The sequence below is a fragment of the Pundamilia nyererei genome, unplaced genomic scaffold (assembly GCF_000239375.1).
Source record: "Pundamilia nyererei isolate P.nyererei 1_Seehausen unplaced genomic scaffold, PunNye1.0 scaffold00325, whole genome shotgun sequence".
NCBI lineage: Eukaryota > Metazoa > Chordata > Actinopteri > Cichliformes > Cichlidae > Pundamilia > Pundamilia nyererei.
The window spans coordinates 1-18,848 of NW_005187726.1; the positions used below are offsets into that span (position 1 = coordinate 1).

Sequence of the window (18,848 nt, forward strand, 5' to 3'; positions counted from 1 at the left end):
TATCCAAATTTATGATATCGGTATCGGTATCGGACATAAAAAAGTGGTATCGTGCCATCTCTAGTAACTACCGTCCTTAGCTCGGTCCTGAGACCTAGCTAGCTAAGATGAGAACTCGGCTGTCAGGGTTCGTTTAGCTAATCTGTGCAGGTGAATTAATTTGCTAAATAAATCAAGAGAAACGCTCCGGGCTGCTCAGTCACTAATTACTGTTACTGTACTTTTATTACAAGTATTATACTGTAAAAACAACAGGCCGCATCCTGCTGCAGCTCCTGTGCAGAGCTGAATATTAAAGATGTGCAAACAACAGTATGTTTTCAGTCTCTTGCCACATCTGTAAAGACAGTAACATTTATTTAAAAGCTTGTACTTCAGTAACTCATTAATCAGGAAGTACGGATTAAAGTACTGTAGTGTACTGTAATACTGAAAAAAATGTAAGAGAACAACTTCAGATCCTGATTGTGTGAGGACAGAAGAATCAGCTTTATTTCAATTTTGAGGGATAAAATTTATATCTGAGTTTGATGGTTCTGTTCTCTTTGTGATTACAGGAGCTGCCCTCAGATTCAGACCTCAGCCCCCTCGAGTGACAGCAGACAGATCATCCAACATGTTCACATGTTAAATGCAAAATGAACTGATGAAAACAGTACAAAGGTTAACGTACCACATGTGCTGCAATGAAAGCTGCAGCTGTTTTATGAAAACAGTGCTTATTGCAATCAATTCAATTTTCAAAATTATTATTGTTCATCACAAAAATTATACAAATTCTTATCTTTGAACTAACCAAATCTGGAATTACAAAAGAAAAAAAATCTTTACTCAACGCAGGATTTGAGTCGCATCTTGTGTTAATTTTGCAAAGAAATCATAATACCTGACAACTTCCCATGCGCCACTCCCAACACTCACATCACTGATGGTGACTGAAACCAGCCCTCAGTCATTATGCAAATATACTGTTTATAAGATTGGGGAAATCTGCAGTCAGCTGAGACTGAAGAAGTCACCTGGATAAGTGACGAAACGTTTCTCCCACTGAAAACGCTACGTCCAGATGAACAGAATCAACTTTTGGGGATTTAGTTACCTGGATGACTGAGAATGCATCAAGACATTTAATTTAGCTCTGTCTGTTATTGTCCTTATCATCCTGGAGCAATTGTAACCACATCATTTTTTCAGGGATTAATAAAGTATTCTGATTTTGATCCAGGAGCTTTACTGACTTGATACAACGTTTTTATTTATTTATTTATTTTGAGCACTACATTCATGTAAAGATATATTTTGTAATGTATTCATGTTTTGTGTTGTATCATGAAAGTTAGAAATAATAATAATAAAATAATAACGATTTAAAATAATTTTAAATTGTGAAATATTTGTAATTACTGTACATATGACGAGTGCAGTGTATTGAAAAGGCAGGGTTAATAAGATACAATGTATAAAAACTACATTCCAAAGTGAGTCTGTGTTGATCAACAAAACCTAGGATTCAAACATTCAGAATGCATTCTTTATAAATTAGGAAAAAGTCTGATGCTCACAGTGAAGGCGTTGGTGGCTCTGCATGGCTGTAGGTTCGAGTTACATGTTAAACCAAAGGAGGGGTTTTCTTCTGAAATGCTTAGATCCAGCTGAGTGTTAGACAATCACTCTAGCACTGAAGCTGGTTTTGAGGCATAAAATGGAACTTCTTTTGAAAACACCTTGCAGTCATTTTTCCTTTAATGTGACACATGTCTATTAATCTACAAAGCTGGCAGGGGGCACTGTCTACCTGTACACCTGCATGCAGGTACACAGACGATCTACATGAAGATGATCCTCTGAATGAAAGTCAGAGGGGATTTTTCTCAGTCTCACCCCCACCTGAAGCTCTTCATTTAACTTGAGGACAGCACCTCAGATGGACCGACCCGTGTTGTTTCAGCTCTGCTTTGCTTTCTGGGTCGGGATAGAGTGGACCGGAGCGTTGCAGTCCAGTTCGCAGTGGGGCGCGAACACGAGCATGACGAGGAGAGATCGGTCAGTTAACGGCTCGGTGGTCCTCCACGACTACATGGTGTTTTTATACCAAACATTGTCCAAACCTCAAAGCAGAGACTTTGATGTTTCAGACAGAGCAGGAGCTGCTAACACAGTTACAAGTTTTGTGGATCAAGGACAAGGTTTGACACCAATTTAATTCACTTTCCCTCAAAATCCTGCCTAAAAAACTGAATGTTCTAGTTTTATTACATCTATATTTGGTGTTATTCTGTTTTAAACAACCATATTTCCATTGTTGACACAGATTACCAAATGTATCACTGATTTTTAAAGTTAGTAAAGAATTTAAAGTTAGTAGAAGTGATTATTTATGCGGGTTTTTGCTATGTTGTGACCATCAGAAGGTCTCATCTCCAGGTTTACAGTTTTCATTGCCATTTACTCGCTGGGCTCTCGTCCTCATTTTCGGTTTGACAGCGTTTCAGTAGACAAAGGTGAACGGCTTAGACATGAACTGAGCTGTGGTTTGGGGAAAGCTCTGCTTTGCTTTCTGATTCTACACAAAAGCAAGAACGAATAGCTTGTAGAACGGGGGGTGGGGGTGTCGGTCACATATAGATAAGGGCCAGAAGGGGCGTGTTTGGAGGCGTGGTTCCGCTCCTGAAAATTTGATCATTTATCTCAAATTATCTAAATCCTCCCCTAAGTCAGCCTGAAAAACTTTTAATAGATTTGAAATCCATGAATGAATCCACCTACACATCAGCTTTATCATTTCAGCAGCATTTTAGTGCATTTCTTTCTCAACTTCCTGTTTTTGTTAAACGGGTTTAACAACAGGAATGACATTTGTAAATATCATTCCTGTTTAACATCACCCAGTTCCCTTTATGATGTTTATCACTGACTTTGATGAATACCATAAAGATTTAGAGGTGACATCCTATGAAGAGCCAAAGAGCTGTATTGAAGACTGAGGCTTGAGTCCCACATGTGACCAAAGACCAGTGTTGGGTCAAGTTTCAGACCTGCACATAAAGTTACATGCTGCGTGTTCTACCTTTACTTTCCTCCTATCCACAGATCCTCCATCATGGGAGAGCGGCCAGCGTTACGTCTTCGACTTATCCAGCCAGGCCAGGATGGAAGAGCTGGTGGAGGCCGAGCTGAGAATCCTCAGGAAGCCTCCGGCAGACCTTCGACCCACCCTAACAAGCGGAGGAAACCTTTACGACATCCGCCTGTACTCCTGCTCTTCGGAGAGACAGTTGCTGGACTCCAGAACTGTCGAGGTTTTGGGTGGTGGTCTTCCCAGGTGGGAGGTGTTTGACGTGTGGTCTGGCATGAAGGCCCATCTGAGGAATCCTTTGGAGCCACAGCAGGCCTGCTTCCATCTCCTGGCCTTCTCTGAACTGACCAACAAGGTGGCTGACCCGCTGGTCCTGGGGCTGGGTCGCACCCCTTGCCCAACCCAGGAGAAAGCTTTGCTGGTGGCTTTCTGGCATACCAACACTGCCGACAGTCTTTTCGGAGAGGTGACGCACAGGATGAAGAGCGAGGGCGGAGGATTTAGCCTCCCGAAGCCTCCAAAACTTATTCCAAAACACGTAAAGAAGAACCGCCGGCATCGACAGAGAGCTCTGTCCAAACGATCCTTCGGTGGGGCAGCGAGAGGAGGCAGGAGGAGCCGCTGCAGCCGGAAACCGCTGCACGTGAACTTCAGAGACCTGGGCTGGGACGACTGGATCATCGCCCCTTTGGACTATGAGGCGCGCCGCTGCGACGGCGTGTGCGACTTCCCGCTGCGCGCCCACCTGGAGCCCACCAACCACGCTGTGATCCAGACCCTGATGAACTCCATGGACCCTGATCTCAGCCCACCCAGCTGCTGCGTCCCCTCCAGTCTCAGCCCCATCAGCATCCTCTACATGGACTCAGCCGGCAGCGTGGTCTACAAGCAGTACGAGAACATGGTGGTGGAGAGCTGTGGGTGCCGGTAGCACACGCACAAACACAGGGCTCACCTCGTGTACTGGTCTAAGATTAGAGCAACACCTGCAATGTTTGTGTTTTTGCTCTGGTCTTTGTGGCCAATCACGGCAGAACAAGCTGAAAATACGCCTCTGATAGATGACGATGCTTTGCCATCTGAAGTCGTGTTATCAAGTTATTTCTGCTCCATTTGCATATTTGTAACTCTCACTTCCTGCATTCAGATTTTTCTCAGCATGAACCAAGAAGCAAAGCTTTAGTCTCACAGATGCCCATCACCTCATTACATCTGACACCACATCTGGAATATTAGTTTGTGTTTATTGTTAGTTTACTGAACTCAGCACCAGCCATTCAGTCTATAACCATGAACCTGCCCTCACACAGCCACTTTTTACTGACTGAGAAATTAATAAATGGTTTTGATGCAACTGCTTCAGTTTGTGTTTTTTATTCATACCGACCGGTGTTCAGTTCCAGCTGCATTAACATCACGTGATCTTCACCGTGAAGGACGTGCAGCCACAGCTATCTGCACGGTGATGAGCGCACGCCTTCATGTGCTCACCTGTAAAGTGGCCCGGTAGATACTGGTGCTCGGGAACTTTTCCAAGATTTTTAAGCTGGGAGGTATCGAGGACCCGTCGAGGTCGACCAGCGAGGAAATCGGAAAGATTGAAAAGAGAAATAAAATCTGCTCCGAGAACACAGAGCGAGGCTTTCACTGCTTCATGCTGCGACACACTTACAGGAGCCTGAAGTGGGATTAACTTTATCTTCAGACCTAACCTGAAGCAGTAACACGGCCTGTTGTAATCTGTGTGTTTAATAAATTAAGTTTTCATTTATTCCCACAATTATAAACAACAGTTAATATTACAGCAGTTATTTCACATGCATTAAAAATACTGTTCCTCACATCTGCGGCTTCATCTGGACTTCTTTGAAATTTCACTGTAAATTTTCTAAACTTTAATAAATGTTTGGTCTCTATGATGAGCGCCCTCATGCCATCGTTGTACATTTTTATATGATTAGCCAGGATATAAGAGTTGGAAGCATGTGGCCCCTGAAGCCTGATGCTGTGTTTAGTGTTTTCACTGAGCACAAACTTGTACAGCTTCCACGCCTGCACATCTTATTACACAAAGACAACGTGAACCTCTGGTTCGGCTCTGTGGTCTCGTTACAAACGTCCAGCTGAGGCACCGAATAAAGTGTTTTGGTCACCGGGAACTCGGCTCCGTAAATCTTCACGGATCCATTCAAACACCATTTCGGCGACTTCTCGTCCGGCGTCCAGCACGAAGGCGTGACGGAAGCCGTTTTCACACAGCTTGAAGTCGCCGAGCGGAAAGTCCCGCTTGATGTCGTGATAATAGTGCACCGGGCACCAGTGGTCGGTCGCGCCGTAATAAAATATCAGCTGAAAGCACAGATAGACAGACAGACAGAGAGAAAAGGGGAAACGTGGTTTTAGAGGGTGTGATCAAAGCAGCGCTCCATGAGCTGATCGCCAGCCTGCAGCCAGCAGAGGGCCGATCGGCTCAGCGCAACCAGGGGAACAACAGGTTTGACCTTTGACCCTCAGAGTCAGACTGCCGACGCCGAGCTCTGCCATAACATCTGACAGGAGCGCTGGGAGCGGCGTCAGGTCACGAGGTCGGTAAAGTGTCCAAAGTGTACAGAACAGAGCAGTAAGTGAAGCGTGAGCAATCAGAAGTGCTGTCTTTAATAAAAAGGCGACATCACCTGCACGGGTATCTGGCTTACATTTTCATTCGCTCCTCTTGTAGGCGGGGCTTTTCTTACCTTGTCGAGATGTTTCCCGATAGTCGTGTCATCTCTTTTTAGAACTTTCCTCATTTCCTGCCCGCCCAGGTACATGGCATTGGCTGCACGTGGAAACAAACCACAGAGGTTAAAGCTGGTCCGGCTCTCGCGGCAAACTCAACATTTCAAACCTCGGCTGCTAAATCTGAACCGCTGCCAGCCTGCTGGGGGAATTCCCATCATGCACTGAGCTCTTTCACTCCCAGTATATTAATATACAGCCACTGCATGTTGTAAATGTAACCACCCCCCTCCACCTTTCTGCAGGCACCTCTGGTGCTGACAGGGTTTCTCTCCATAATTCTGTCTCTGTGTTATCACATAAAAGCTTCTTATCAAAGACAAATGTCTGCAGTCTGAAAAGCATCTGCCCTCGCTGCATATCTCACAGAAGAACGAAGCATGGCCAACCTGCAGAGTCTCCACTGAGCAGACCCAGGGTGGGCTGCACCACAGTGAGGTCCAGAGAGCGGATTCCCCCCAGCATCAGTCTGATGAGGCCGACTTTGAGCCTGTCGGGCAGCAGCGAGAGCAGGAAGAGGGGCAGGTAGACCACGTAACGCATGTGACACAGCACGGGGGTCATGACCTTCCCCTGAGGGCTCTGAGCCATGCGCTCGATGGTGGGAAACAGCAGCAGCGCCTTCAGGACCTGCATTAAAAACAGAGAGGAGACAGAAGGTTTCAGACAGACAACAGAAAGCTCCGAGACGGGAAGCTGCAAACTGCGGAAACTCCCGGATTAGAGGCAGGGGGATTTTCATGTCATTTAATCCGTTTCCTGAAAAAGTGATGGGAGGGAAGTGAAGGGAGGGATCAGTGCCCTCAGCCAGGATCTCGCCGGGCGCCATCCAAGCTGGTCATGCGCTCCAAAGACAGAGTTTGTGATTCCAACAAACCCCCACAGAGCGCTCCGCGGTGTAGCAGGTACGCATTCACCTAACAAAGGCTAACAAACCGTTTGATCCCAGGAGGAGAGAAAAGAAGGGCGTGCCAAATCAAACATGTGGCACTCCCGCTGTGAACGACAGCAGCAGGCTAAGGATGAAATAAGCGACAATAAAAACATAAAGAGTCTCCGTTTCTGAACGACAGAAACCTCAGAGCGGCCGTCGTATTCCGGGATTAAACGATCCCAATAAGTAAAAACTCATTTGGCTTGTTTTTAGTTTCGTTCTCACACAGAGCCTCCGTCCTGCTGATCATGTGATCAGGCTGAGACGACCACGCTGCGCACGGTCATGTCTGAGCTCCGGAGCCTTCCCTACGTCCACCGTCCACTGTCCCTGCATGCTTCACTGTTTGGGTGGAGGCGTGTTGGTGCGTGCTGTAGGCTGTGTGTTTTTGTGGATCGAGGCCGATTTGTGGTTTCTCCTCAGACTGGAGAACTGCGATGACTCACCTTCCTCTCAGGATTTCTCTTCATCATCTCCAGAATGATGTAGCAGCCGATGGAGTGACCAATCAGGACCAGGCTGGTTTCTCTGGGAACGTGATTCCTGAGGAAAGCCAGCTTATGTTCGACCTGCCCGTCCAGACCGAACACGTCGTCCTCCGCCGCTGAGGCGCCGTCTGCAATCGGAATAGAAATGTCAGAACACCCGAACAAGCTGCTCCTCTCTCCTGTGAGCAGAGCCGTGCGTACCTTCGATCATGTCCATGGAGGCCGGAGGAGCGCAGTGGCCGGCGTGGCTTACGGCCCACACCGGGTGCTGGTAGCCACACCTGCTGTGGAGCGTCTGCATGAAGGTCCTGTAGAAGCCCACCACACCTGGGTTACCTGTGACAGACAGCACGAGGTCAGCGAGGCCTGTGGTAACCATGGTAACCGCAAACCTGATCCAGAGCACGTCACAGTCCAAATCAGAGGACTGCCCTGTACTACAGTAATACTGCAGCTGTACTACAGCAATACTGCAGCTGTACGACAGTAATACTGCAGCTGTACTACAGCAATACTGCAGCTGTACGACAGTATTACTGTGCTGTAGTATTCCTTCAGTACAGGGTATGTCCTGATGTTTGAACTCCTGAGCACAGCTTCCTCCGGAAGTATGAAACACAGCAGGTGCTGCTGAGCTGTGGATGTGGGCGGGGCTCACCTGGGATGATGAGGAAGAGCACCTTGTGTGCAGAGGTTAGGGGGCAGGATCCAAACCTGAGCAGCTCAGTGGCGGCTCCGCAGCAGTAGAAGAAGTCTGTGTGTGGTGGGTCCATCATCAGCCCCGAGGACAGACACGCAGGTGTATCACAGGTGTATCAGCAGGTCCAAAGGTTCCAGTCTGATCAAAGGTTCAGACTGAGCTTCACATTCACAGCTGCAGGTGTTCACGCTGCAGGTTTCAGCTGGTCACGTGTCTCACTAACAGCTGATCTGAGATCTGAAAATAAGCTTTAACTGACCTGAAAACCCAATAACTAACTAACCACTAACTAACTAACTATCTATCTAACTAACCAACCACCGTTAACCGCTAACAGACTGCAAACTAAACCGTTCACAGGCTGACGTCACACCGGAAGCTGATACTATGACACGCTGTAAATAAAACTGTTTACCTTTCAGAACAATTACGAATAAGTACTACGATATCCTCTCCATGCAGGTGCTGCTCGCTTTCAACCGCTTCCTGCTTCGCACTGCTGCACGCTGATTGGCCAGTTGCAACGCAGCTTCTTCTTTTTATTGGCCGGTTCAGTTTCCAGCTCATTACCGCCCCCACGGGCCCGGAGTGTAACTACACCCGCTGTTAACTTGAACGTACCAAATGACAATTAAAATGGTAAATGGCCTGTATTTATATAGCGCTTTACTTATCCAGTCATCCACCCATTCACACACACATTCACACACTGGTGATGGCAAGCTACATTGTAGCCACAGCCACCCTGGGGCGCACTGACAGAGGCGAGGCTGCCGGACACTGGCACCACCGGGCCCTCTCACCACCACCAGTAGGCAACGGGTGAAGTGTCTTGCCCAAGGACACAACGACCGAGACTGTCTAAGCCGGGGCTCGAACCAGCAACCTTCCGATTACAAGGCGAACTCCCAACTCTTGAGCCACAATCGCCAAAATAGAATTATTATTTTATTTTGTTCATTGTTAGTCTTTAAAAAAGATTTTATCCGTTATTTTTATTTTCCTCAGTTTATTATGTAACGAGATTTACCTTTTTGTTTGTCATACTGTGTATTTCAGTTTTTATAAGTCATATTTATCGTCTTGGCTTCTGTAACATATTTGTATTCATCCCAGACTTTCAGATGAACATGAAGATAAATATCTCATCTTTAAATTCACATTAAATTGCATAAATGATAGAAATGACTGGCATTAATTTCAAATAACTACAACATGCATGTGCTGAAGTGAATTCGTCCTTTTTTTATGATAATAATAAGAAAAATGCAACTTTGCAATTTTCCTCTCTGCCATTCATTTTTGTTCTTTGCTTTGGTCTGCTGGTCTGGGCCCAGGTTTGAGTTTTGGGGTTTAAGGGTCTTGTTTTTCATTTTTATATCTTCAAGTTACTTTAACATTTTGCATTGTTTGATTTTGGATTCTCCTCGTTCAGTTGCTTCTGTCTCCCCGTTGTATTTTGGTGGTTGCTGTTCTGTGTCTGTCTTCAGTTTAACTTTCTCCTGAGTCATTATTAGTTATCCTCAGCTGTGCTCCAACCTCCTGCCTCTCCCTCGTTATCCCTCATACATAATGTCATGGCTGTGTGTCTCGTTGTCTTCCTAAAATTCCCGGTGTTTGGATTTCCTGCGAGGGCTCAGCATTAAATGTTTGCTTCCTGAGTCCACGGTCTGCTTGCTGCACGGCCGGTCACAGGTTACACACATAATATCCCAATAATCAATCACAGGTCTGGTACAGGTGTGTCACAGGTGGCCTCCCCCTGTATCTGTGTGTTGTTAAAAATGACACGTTCTCTCTGTGGCTGCCTGGCTTCCTCCCACACTCCACACACAAAGATGTGAGTGAGACTGGTTGTGTGTCCCTCTGTGTGCGACCCTGAGGAGGACGAGTGATGAAGAACAGAGAAGATAAAGTAATGAAGGCAGCAGCGTGAGGTCCATTGTTCTAACGTGAGGAGCAGATGAACTGACAAAGATTCACATCGTATCAGGTGTCTTTGTTTTGTCTGAGCTCAGTCATGGCAGCGCACACACACACACACACACACACACACACACACACACACACACACACACACACACACACACACACACACACACACACGCATGCACACACACACGGACACACAGACATCTGATATTGTATAAGAGCATCTCCCCGTGTTTTACTTCATGCAGATGTGTGGTTTCCCCTCGCAGTGACTCATGATGATGATGATGTGGTAAAACTTGTCATTTCCTCCTAAAACTTTCACATTGTTTTTATGCTAACGACGGCGTGAGGCTCAAACATGGTGACTTAGGTATGGACCTCCTGCGTGAAGAAAATTACACATCTGGATCCTTTTACACCGACTCACGACACATTAATAAAGAAAGATAATAACTCCTCTCCTCTGAGAGGAGTTATTATCATCTACAATAACAGTGCACCATCATCATCGTCACCATCATCACCACAGGAGGTCATGGAGAGGTCGGTGTTTTGGAGCAGACCTTTTAAAATAAGACTGAACAGTTCCTCTGTCACAGCAGCCAAAGCACAAAACAGGACGGACACAAACTATTCTCCTTATTTCATAAAAACTAATAATACAAATCTGAACCTGTGTTATTGTGTGTTCATATTTCTTTCTTTATCTGGACTGAAAACCTCAAACTCAACTAAACAAAAGAAAGACATAAAAGATCATAAATGTGGTGCTTCGCTTTGAGCTTTTTGTCATGCATGGAAAAATGCTTATGCTGAATAGAATAGAATAGAATAGAATAGAATAGAATAGAATAGAATAGAATAGAATAGAATATTTTTAAAGCCAACAGTATCTCTTTCCCTGCTCCTCACTCCACACTGGACCTAAAGAGTTTCTCTTCACAAACTTCCAGACTTCAAACATCCAGACTGGAGGAAAATAACGGGAGCGCTGCTGATGTCACTCAGACCAGCAGCTTTAATGGTTACAGAAACATCTGCTGCTCAGGTCAGAAATATGGTGATATCATTTTGAGGCTATATCGTCCAGCCCGTACTGCCAAAGCACCCCTAAAGGATGCCAGGTCAGACGTGGTTGAATACCTTCTTCAAGTCCAGGAAGCACATGTTTGGCAGATTCTCCTGTCTAGCTCCCTGGTGTAGAGCTTCCCCGTGGAGGCTGAGGATGTTGCACCACACCCTCTGGTCCCCCCTTCCTGAAAAGAGGGACCACCACCCCAGTGTGCCGATCACAGACATTACAGACTGTTGTTAAAAGAAGACCGGATGTTGCAGAATTTTCTTATTGTACCTAAAATGGTACGTTTTCTCAGTTTATGTTTTCTCTGTTCTTCTGCAGGTAAAATAGAAGTTTATTAGATTTGCATTTCCTTCAGTTTGTTTACATTTTACAGCTTTTTGGACTCGGAGGCTGACTGGGGATGAGACACAGATGGAACAAAGGAGGCCAGAGCAGACAACCTAAGAACAGGAAGTAAACCAACATGAGAAAACTGATCTTCAAAGTTTAACAGGAAGAAGCCAAACAACAAAGGAGGAAACGACTAAGAACCACAGAAAGCTTTGATGCTTCTTATTCTTATAGATTTCTGATGTTATTTGTGTAAATGAGTCCAGGAGCTTCAGGAGGACACAATCAGACAAACACAAACTGGAGTTCAGCATCTGTTTAGCTGAACACCAACAAACAGCAACGTGCAGGCTGAACCACATTCAGTGAATCTCACAGAAGAAACGTAATTTATTTTTATCATTCATGAATATCACTTTAAAACAGTTTTTATTGTCAAAAAAGGGGGTTTTCAATTTTTTCATCCATTATGAAACCACTTTATCTTCAAAGTTGTGATTCACTGCCTAAGCGGCGTCGGCCATTCGCTGAAAGACCTCCAGAGGAAGGGTAAAGGTATCTCAATGTCCATCTTCTCATCGCTGACTCTAATGTAGGGTGCTGTGCTCTGGGAGACCCTGGTCATTAGAGCCACACTGGCTTCAAGTCCCTCATAGAAGCGCACCTGCAAAATACTGATGATCCTGCTGGTCCCATCATTTACTCGCTCCATGCTCAGAGCATTTAAGGCTTTCTGGGTCTTGAGTTTGATGAGGTCTCTGTACTCAGTCGTGCACCTCTGCGCCTCCTCGCCGTGCTGTTCTGAAAACTGCAGAACATCTGCATAAATGGCATCAACTTTAGAGGAAATTTCAGAGTTTTGATCTTGCAGGTAGGCGAGGAAACTCTCAGCTTTTTCAGCAACGACGCGTAAACATCCAGCAGCTGTCAGGTGGAGCACGTTGATCACGCTGATCACACCCTCTCTCAGCTGGTCCAGAATATTCCCCACCTTATCCATGATCTCATCTCCGCTAACAAAAGCATCACTTCCAGGTACGGTGAACCTGATTTTCCTGATGTCTGTAGAGATGTTCTCCACGAGGCCGTTGATTCTTTGAATGGCACTACGGGCTTCCTGGACCGCTTCCATAAGAGAGAGCTTCCTCTCCGATCCCGGCACCATGAACCGTGTGTCATTCAAAAACTGCAAGGCTGCATCTAGCAGCACATTCATGTTGTTTTCACACTGTTTCATGACACGCTTCACCGTCTCAAACAGCCTGTCTATAGCATCCTGCACAGTCATGGACATCAAGACGTCAGAGGCCTTCCGGTAGTTATCTCGCGCTCCATCAGCAAAGTTTTGGATCCAATCCTGCGGTGTGGTACAAGACACAGGAACCTGATCGTAGGCTCGCTCTATGGCGTAAGAAAGTGTGTTTTTCAGCTTCTTGCTGCCACGGTTGATGTCAAAGCCAAAGTGGGAGGTGTGATACTTGTTAATGCACTTGAACACAGCGTCTGTCATTGCAGGAACTCTGTGCTTGGTGCCTTCCATCACATCCCACAGGAAGTCCCGATTCCACGAAGTCTGCACAAAGAATTTTTGCGAGTTTCTCAGTGAGATTTTTGCAGCGAAGACATCGGTATCCCTCTCTGGAGACGACTGAGAGTGAGGGAAGACGTTGAGAAGAGTATGACTTTAAACAGAGCATCAAACAGTCTGGAAAGCTGCACTCACAGTAACAATAATATGAAATAAAAGAGTCTAAGATGTAATACCAGGTATCGACTGAACAGCTTCCCATACAACTGTGATGGAGACCTCCTCTGTAAATGCACTCCAAGGAAACCAGATGATGGCGAAGACACGGATGCAGTGATGCCATCTTTGCGGGAAGCAAAGCGGAAGCTCACATCTGTGAACGTTCGACTGCTGATGTCAACGCTAAGAGTGTGACGAGGCTCCCTTTAAAACAGACACACCGTTAGTACAGATATGCTCCAGATCATATGTGATAAACACCTGACAGAGAACTATGGAGAGATGTGAAACATCAGCATGAAATAAACTCACAGTGACTCAGCTGCTGAGACTCGGCGCTTCATTCTGAAAGAAAACGAGCGATCGAGGGTTTAATTCCAGACTTTGAATGTTTATCGGATGGGATCTGAGACAGTTCATCACAGCTTCTGATGCACTTTAGTGGTGTGCATGAAATGTTTACCAGTGTACAGAAATGGGGAAACTTATTTAAAGTTAAACCAGTGTTTCCAGTCGACTCTAGAATGCAGCGTTTGTTTAACTTACCGGACATTTTGTGCCAAAACATGTTGCCAGTTGACATTTCCATCAGTGTGAATCAATTTTCCCTTCCCAGTTAGACTCATTGCCCCATTATCATATACGATGGTTGCATCAGCTGGGGAAACATGGGCAAGATTAGGTTTTATATTGCCTTACATGCAGCAATGCTTACAAATGTGTGGTATCAGGTAAAGTGGCATATGTTTTAGTCTTACCAGAGAGGTCATATTCCAAGAAGTTCATGGTAGAAACACATCTGGATTTCAGTGAAGTTAATAGGTCAGAGTCCTTTTTCTCGACACTGGCAGTTGTCGACACACTATAAATGGGAGATGAAACCTTCATAGAGACGCTGAGAGCACCAAAAGATGGGATAAACACACTTGAAGGCAGATGGAGGGTCGTTGCAGGGATTTCGATTCTTTGCTCTGGAATGGTGATGGCTGGAAGGTCAAAGTTGGAAATCTGGCGTGTGATGTAATTTAGGCTGATGGTTTGCCCCCCGATGGTCACTGATTTTGGTAGAGTAAAAGGTAAGACTGTGATTTCATATTGTGGTATCTTAAATGAAAGGAATGATGTTTTTCCCTGCAGGTACTCTGTGTTAATGTCATAACCAGGCACTGACAGTACTGGCAGGCCAGGCAGCATGATTTCAAAGGCTTCGGTGCTGATCACCCTCGGGACGCTGAGGTTCTTAGGATCGAGTGTGAAGGGCTCCACATGCAGTGTCGTGAATGGTACATTAAAGGCAGGAAGTGAGATCACAGGGGGAAGTGTGAGATGATCCGGGACGTCGGGGTTTTCCAGACGCTCATCTATGTTCCTTATGGAGCTTGGAATTCCTTTGAGCCATGAAGGCACTGCAATGCTGATCTGAGGGACGCTAAAACTGACACCATTTTCCAAAAGGGTAAACGGTATTGCATATCCATGGCCATCCATGCTCTTTGTGTACACAATACTAGTAGAGACATTGAGGAATTGTAATTTATTCATACTGGTGACCTGATCAAACCTGAGCACATCCCAGAGGGTATTCTGATAAATAGGAATCTTAACTGTCTTCAAAAAAGCGAGGGGACCTTCTACTGATCCAGCCAAATTCAAGTGCACTGCTGATTCATCATTGGACAGCAGTAAAAGATGAGCATGGACGAAAGACGCAAGCTGTTCCTTAACTCTCCAGGTGAGAGACTGCTTCTCTGAGCTGACGGCCAGGTTAATGCTCTGAATGAGTCGAGCATCACCCAAACTGCTCGGCTGGCTCGCTTCGATGTTCAGTTTGGTCTTGAAGGTCGTTAAAGGAATAAAGTCCAGTTCTCCTTTAGCGACATGTTTTCCATTTGTTGTGAAAAAGGCCAAATCGACATTGTTGGTGCTCGTGCATTCAGCCGTTGCAAAAATTCGCTGTAAGGAAACTGCCAGAGCTAACTCCTTATTCAAGTCAAACAGGAAGATGTTGTTGGAGTTTCGTTTTTGTTTCTCCTGTTTGTCGAGGTTTGAGTTTAAGACAGTCTTGACAGTTGAACGCAGGCTGTTGGCAGTGAAATAGAAACTGGCTTTATTCTCCAGATCTCCAGAAAAGATACAGCCGTTCACCATCATAATGTCTGTCTTCCCCTGGGTGCAGGTCTCCAGAGACACATAAGAAGGAAGCGCTTCCAGTTCCCAGTTCATGTCACAGTTTCCTGCAGCCTCAATCAGAGGAATGCTAAAAATGTACTTTAACTTTTTCTTGGATGTGAGATTTGGCTTTGTTTTGGTGTTTCCGATGAGCTCTTGATTCAGCTCCAGGTTGAGGAAGGGTAGCTTGACCTTTGCAGTGTTGGTTAAAGAAGCTTCCATGCCCCTTTTGTTGAGGTTGACAGCACATTCGTGGTTTGCATTGATGTTGTCGTGCTCCAGGGAAACAGCTGAGGCCACTTTTATTCCTCTCGTCCTCGTCAAGCTGGCGGTGCCGTCGATTTTTATGTTCAAAATGTCAAACGCTGACGTTGAAGAGGTGCCAAAACGAGCAACAATGTCAGACTGATTGTAAAGGCCTGCGCTGGCAATGAACGAAATCACAGCAGATTTGAAGGAGAAATCAAATGTCATGTTACCCATAGCTGGGATCGCTATGTTGTTCTGCATGGGTGGCAGTCTAAAAGTGGGCAAGGTTACTTCACTTAACGTTTCTGGAACATGAATGACAGCAAACGTTAATAATGGCAGCACAAGAGTATAGGACGGCACAGAGAACCCCAGAGCTGGGACTTTAAAGCTTGGGGTCCTGACCTCTTTGGGAATGAAATAGCTAAAGGCCGGCATCTCGGCACTGAAAGGTGAAACCTGTATATCCAGGATTGGTATTTTATATCCGGGGACTCTGAAGATGCTAGGTGGCAGGCTAGATGTGTCAGTTCTGTGTTTGATGTACTGTGGCCTTGCTTGGTCGTATGAATCTTTTAAAAATGCAACCACTTTGTCCCAAAACTCTTCAAACTGAGCCTGGAGGACGGTGGCTTTGTCGCTGATTGCACCGTAGATCGGTTTAAGGTACAGTTCAAAGCTGTGGGTGTCAGGGTTCTTGTAATAGTGAAGCTTCAAGTTCATGTCAAATGATTGCTGAGGTGTGGTGAGCAAAGTTTGGAATCCAGCATTTTCCCACAGCGGAAATTCTCTGACTTCAGGGGTTTTAATATGGAAATAAGGTATGCTCATCTCTGGGATAGAGACCGGAATCGTCAAAAATTCCAGGTTAGCCTCTCCATTTGCGGAAGAGTGGAAGAAGATGTCCATATCATTGTTTTCTGCGGTGATGTTGTGACTGTACTTGTACTGATTGAACCTTGCCAAAGCAAAGCAGGACGCGTGCTGTTTCACAGAGTTTAATGCAACACCACAGTCATGCTGCAGAGCTACCTTTCCAGTCAGTCTCAGGGGAAAGAAAACCTTCGAGTTTACTTTATTCTTAACATCGAAGGCCACCTCAAATGGATGGATTGTGAACTCCAGCGAGTTGGACATGGATCCAGTCAGTTTTCCATTGAATTCAACATCGTGATAGGCTGCGAGCGCAACCTTCAGGTCTCCGATATCAGCCACTCCATCCAAAACCAAAACACTCTTCTTCACAGATGGAGTTTCAGTTTCACATTTTGCATCAATGCTAATCCGATTTAAGAGCACTGATTCAGCTCTTAGCGTGTGCTTGGCTTTTAAGGCCTCACAGTCAGTTTCTCCAACAAATGTTAACTTTGCAGTGCTGAAATTTACATCAAACTCCATGTTGCTTTTGTGAGTACCTTCATCAGCGTAGTCATAAACCGACCACTTTCCATTTCCTGTAGTCTCTCCAGTCACAGTGACTCTGCCAGATTCTGCAGAGGCTGCTATATTCTGTCTCACTGATGCCTGACTTGAAGTTTCATGTGACGGGATATTCAAGCTGTGGTTATAGGCTGTGGCTACGGCTGCATGGACTCCACTCTTTAAAGTAAGGTCCATTTTACTGACCAACTCTGCTGTGTACATTTGGGTTGCAGCTCTGGCGACAGTCTTGGCAGAAGCCTCAGCAGCGGTGCCGGTGAGTGTCAGGGATCCTTCGTGGTCAATGGCAAAGGCCATGTGTGCAGCCTTCAGTGTTTCTGTGAACTGCAGCTTCTTCATTCTGGGAGCCTCCAGCTGAGCCGTGACTTCAAACGTGTACTCCAGCGGCTTGAAGCGCGACTTGGCATGAGACGCAACGATGGCTGTAAACTGTGGGTTTTTTGGTGTGGATGTTGAGTTTTCAATTTTTCCTGTTGTAATGAGAGTCAGGTCTTCCGAGTACACCCTAAATTCTCCATGGAGTTTTCCAAAACGTGGGACACAAATGTCACTGGGAATCCTGGGATAAGTTATCTCTGGAACTGGGAGTGGTAAGACATCAAAGCCTCTCCACTGCAACTTGGGAATGTTGATTGCTGGAAATGTTATTTCCGATAGAGTTATTCCTGTGAAGGTGAGATCGGGTAGTTCAGACAGGTAGAGAACTTTCAGATCACCAAAGATTTCCTCTGGGTCAGGTGTTTGGATCTCAAAGTCTCTGATTTCATCTATCAGAGCAATGATCCTAGCTTTGATCTCATCGACATCTATCGTGAAGCCAGGGATGGTGTACAAGTTGAGGATGGTGAACGGAGGGAGTGAAATTTGAGCTGGGATGCTAATGTCCTGCAGATTCTTCATGTCAACTGTAAATCCTCGAATAACAAGATCAGTGAGAGGTACTGTAAAAGTAGGAACTTCAATCTTACCTCTTTTCAGTAAGCTCAGAAATTCATCTACAGCCTGCTTCGTCTGGTCAATGAACTCATTGTCCTTTGCTGTTTTTACAATCTGATCCATCACTTGGTTAAAGTTTGCAGACATTAATTCAACAATATTTCTGTAGGAATCGCTCGCTCTTTCGAGGAATAAATACAGTTCGCCTCTGATGTCCATGTCAACAATTCTCTCCCTTGCATCCTCAAGGATATCCTGCACCTTCAGTTTGATGTCGTTGTAAAATGTAGTATCGATCACATTTTTCAGTCTTTTTAGAGCATCAGCCACTTTTGTGTTTTTTAGTTCATCCAAATACGTAAAAATGGAAGTTTGGATCTCTCTGAAAAAGTCCCTAACAGCCTCAATTTTTTTCACCAGCTCATATATTTTAATCTGCTCGTTGATGTAGTTTGTTAGTTCAGCAATCTTCTTATTAGCATCATCAACGAAGGCACCGTACCGAAATGTCCTCATTGATTTAAGAGTCGAAGAAATATATTCATTAAGGTCATCGATGCTCTTCTTAAAGTCGATCGCTCTGAGCTGATTTGTCACACTGGACAGAAATTGCATTATTTTATCATAAAAATATTCAAATTTGATAGACTTCAAAGCTTCTACCAGTGACTGCACAGTCTTTTCAATTTTAAACTGCTCGACCAGAATCACCACCTGATCCATCAGCTGTTTGAATATATCATCGAGGTCGTATTTTAAAACAAGATCCCTGATGTAGAAATACACTTCATTGATTTTGTTGGGGATTTCATATTCATCAATCCAGTTGACGATAACATCATGGAACGACTCCATGACTTTTGCTATCTCTGAAGGGGGGATATTATAAGATAACTGCTCAACATGCGCAGCCCAGTCAACTGAAAGGAGATACTCCTTCAGATCCTCAAAAATCGACTTGATGTTAAAATCCTCAATGACTCGT

General features: G+C 45.2%; 2 protein-coding genes across 2 annotated transcripts; one reads left to right on the plus strand and one right to left on the minus strand.

Moving 5' to 3' along the window:
- Positions 1-2,026: 2,026 nt before the first annotated feature.
- On the plus strand, positions 2,027-4,007 carry gdf7 (growth differentiation factor 7). The gene is made up of 2 exons (XM_005751786.1): positions 2,027-2,186; positions 3,091-4,007. Exons 1-2 carry the CDS (start codon positions 2,027-2,029, stop codon positions 4,005-4,007), a joined length of 1,077 nt encoding a protein of 358 aa, XP_005751843.1.
- Positions 4,008-4,817: 810 nt separating this feature from the next.
- Positions 4,818-8,487, minus strand: ldah (lipid droplet associated hydrolase). Its single transcript, XM_005751748.1, has 7 exons — positions 8,392-8,487; positions 7,935-8,114; positions 7,478-7,612; positions 7,235-7,404; positions 6,244-6,484; positions 5,812-5,894; positions 4,818-5,425 (listed from the first exon to the last, which is right to left on the minus strand). The coding sequence occupies exons 2-7, from the start codon at positions 8,050-8,052 to the stop codon at positions 5,186-5,188; spliced, it is 987 nt and encodes a 328-aa protein (XP_005751805.1). The 5' UTR covers positions 8,053-8,114; positions 8,392-8,487; the 3' UTR covers positions 4,818-5,185.
- Positions 8,488-18,848: the final 10,361 nt, after the last annotated feature.

Coding starts and splice junctions, on each gene's coding strand:
- gdf7 (XM_005751786.1), top strand. CDS start 2,027: ATGACGAGGAGAGATCGGTCAGTTAACGGCTCGGTGGTCCTCCACGAC. Junction 2,187..3,090: donor TTTTGTGGATCAAGGACAAG/GTTTGACACCAA, acceptor TCCTATCCACAG/ATCCTCCATCATGGGAGAGC.
- ldah (XM_005751748.1), bottom strand. CDS start 8,052: ATGATGGACCCACCACACACAGACTTCTTCTACTGCTGCGGAGCCGCC. Junction 7,405..7,477: donor CTCCATGGACATGATCGAAG/GTACGCACGGCT, acceptor TTCCGATTGCAG/ACGGCGCCTCAGCGGCGGAG. Junction 5,426..5,811: donor TCGGGAAACATCTCGACAAG/GTAAGAAAAGCC, acceptor CTGTGCTTTCAG/CTGATATTTTATTACGGCGC.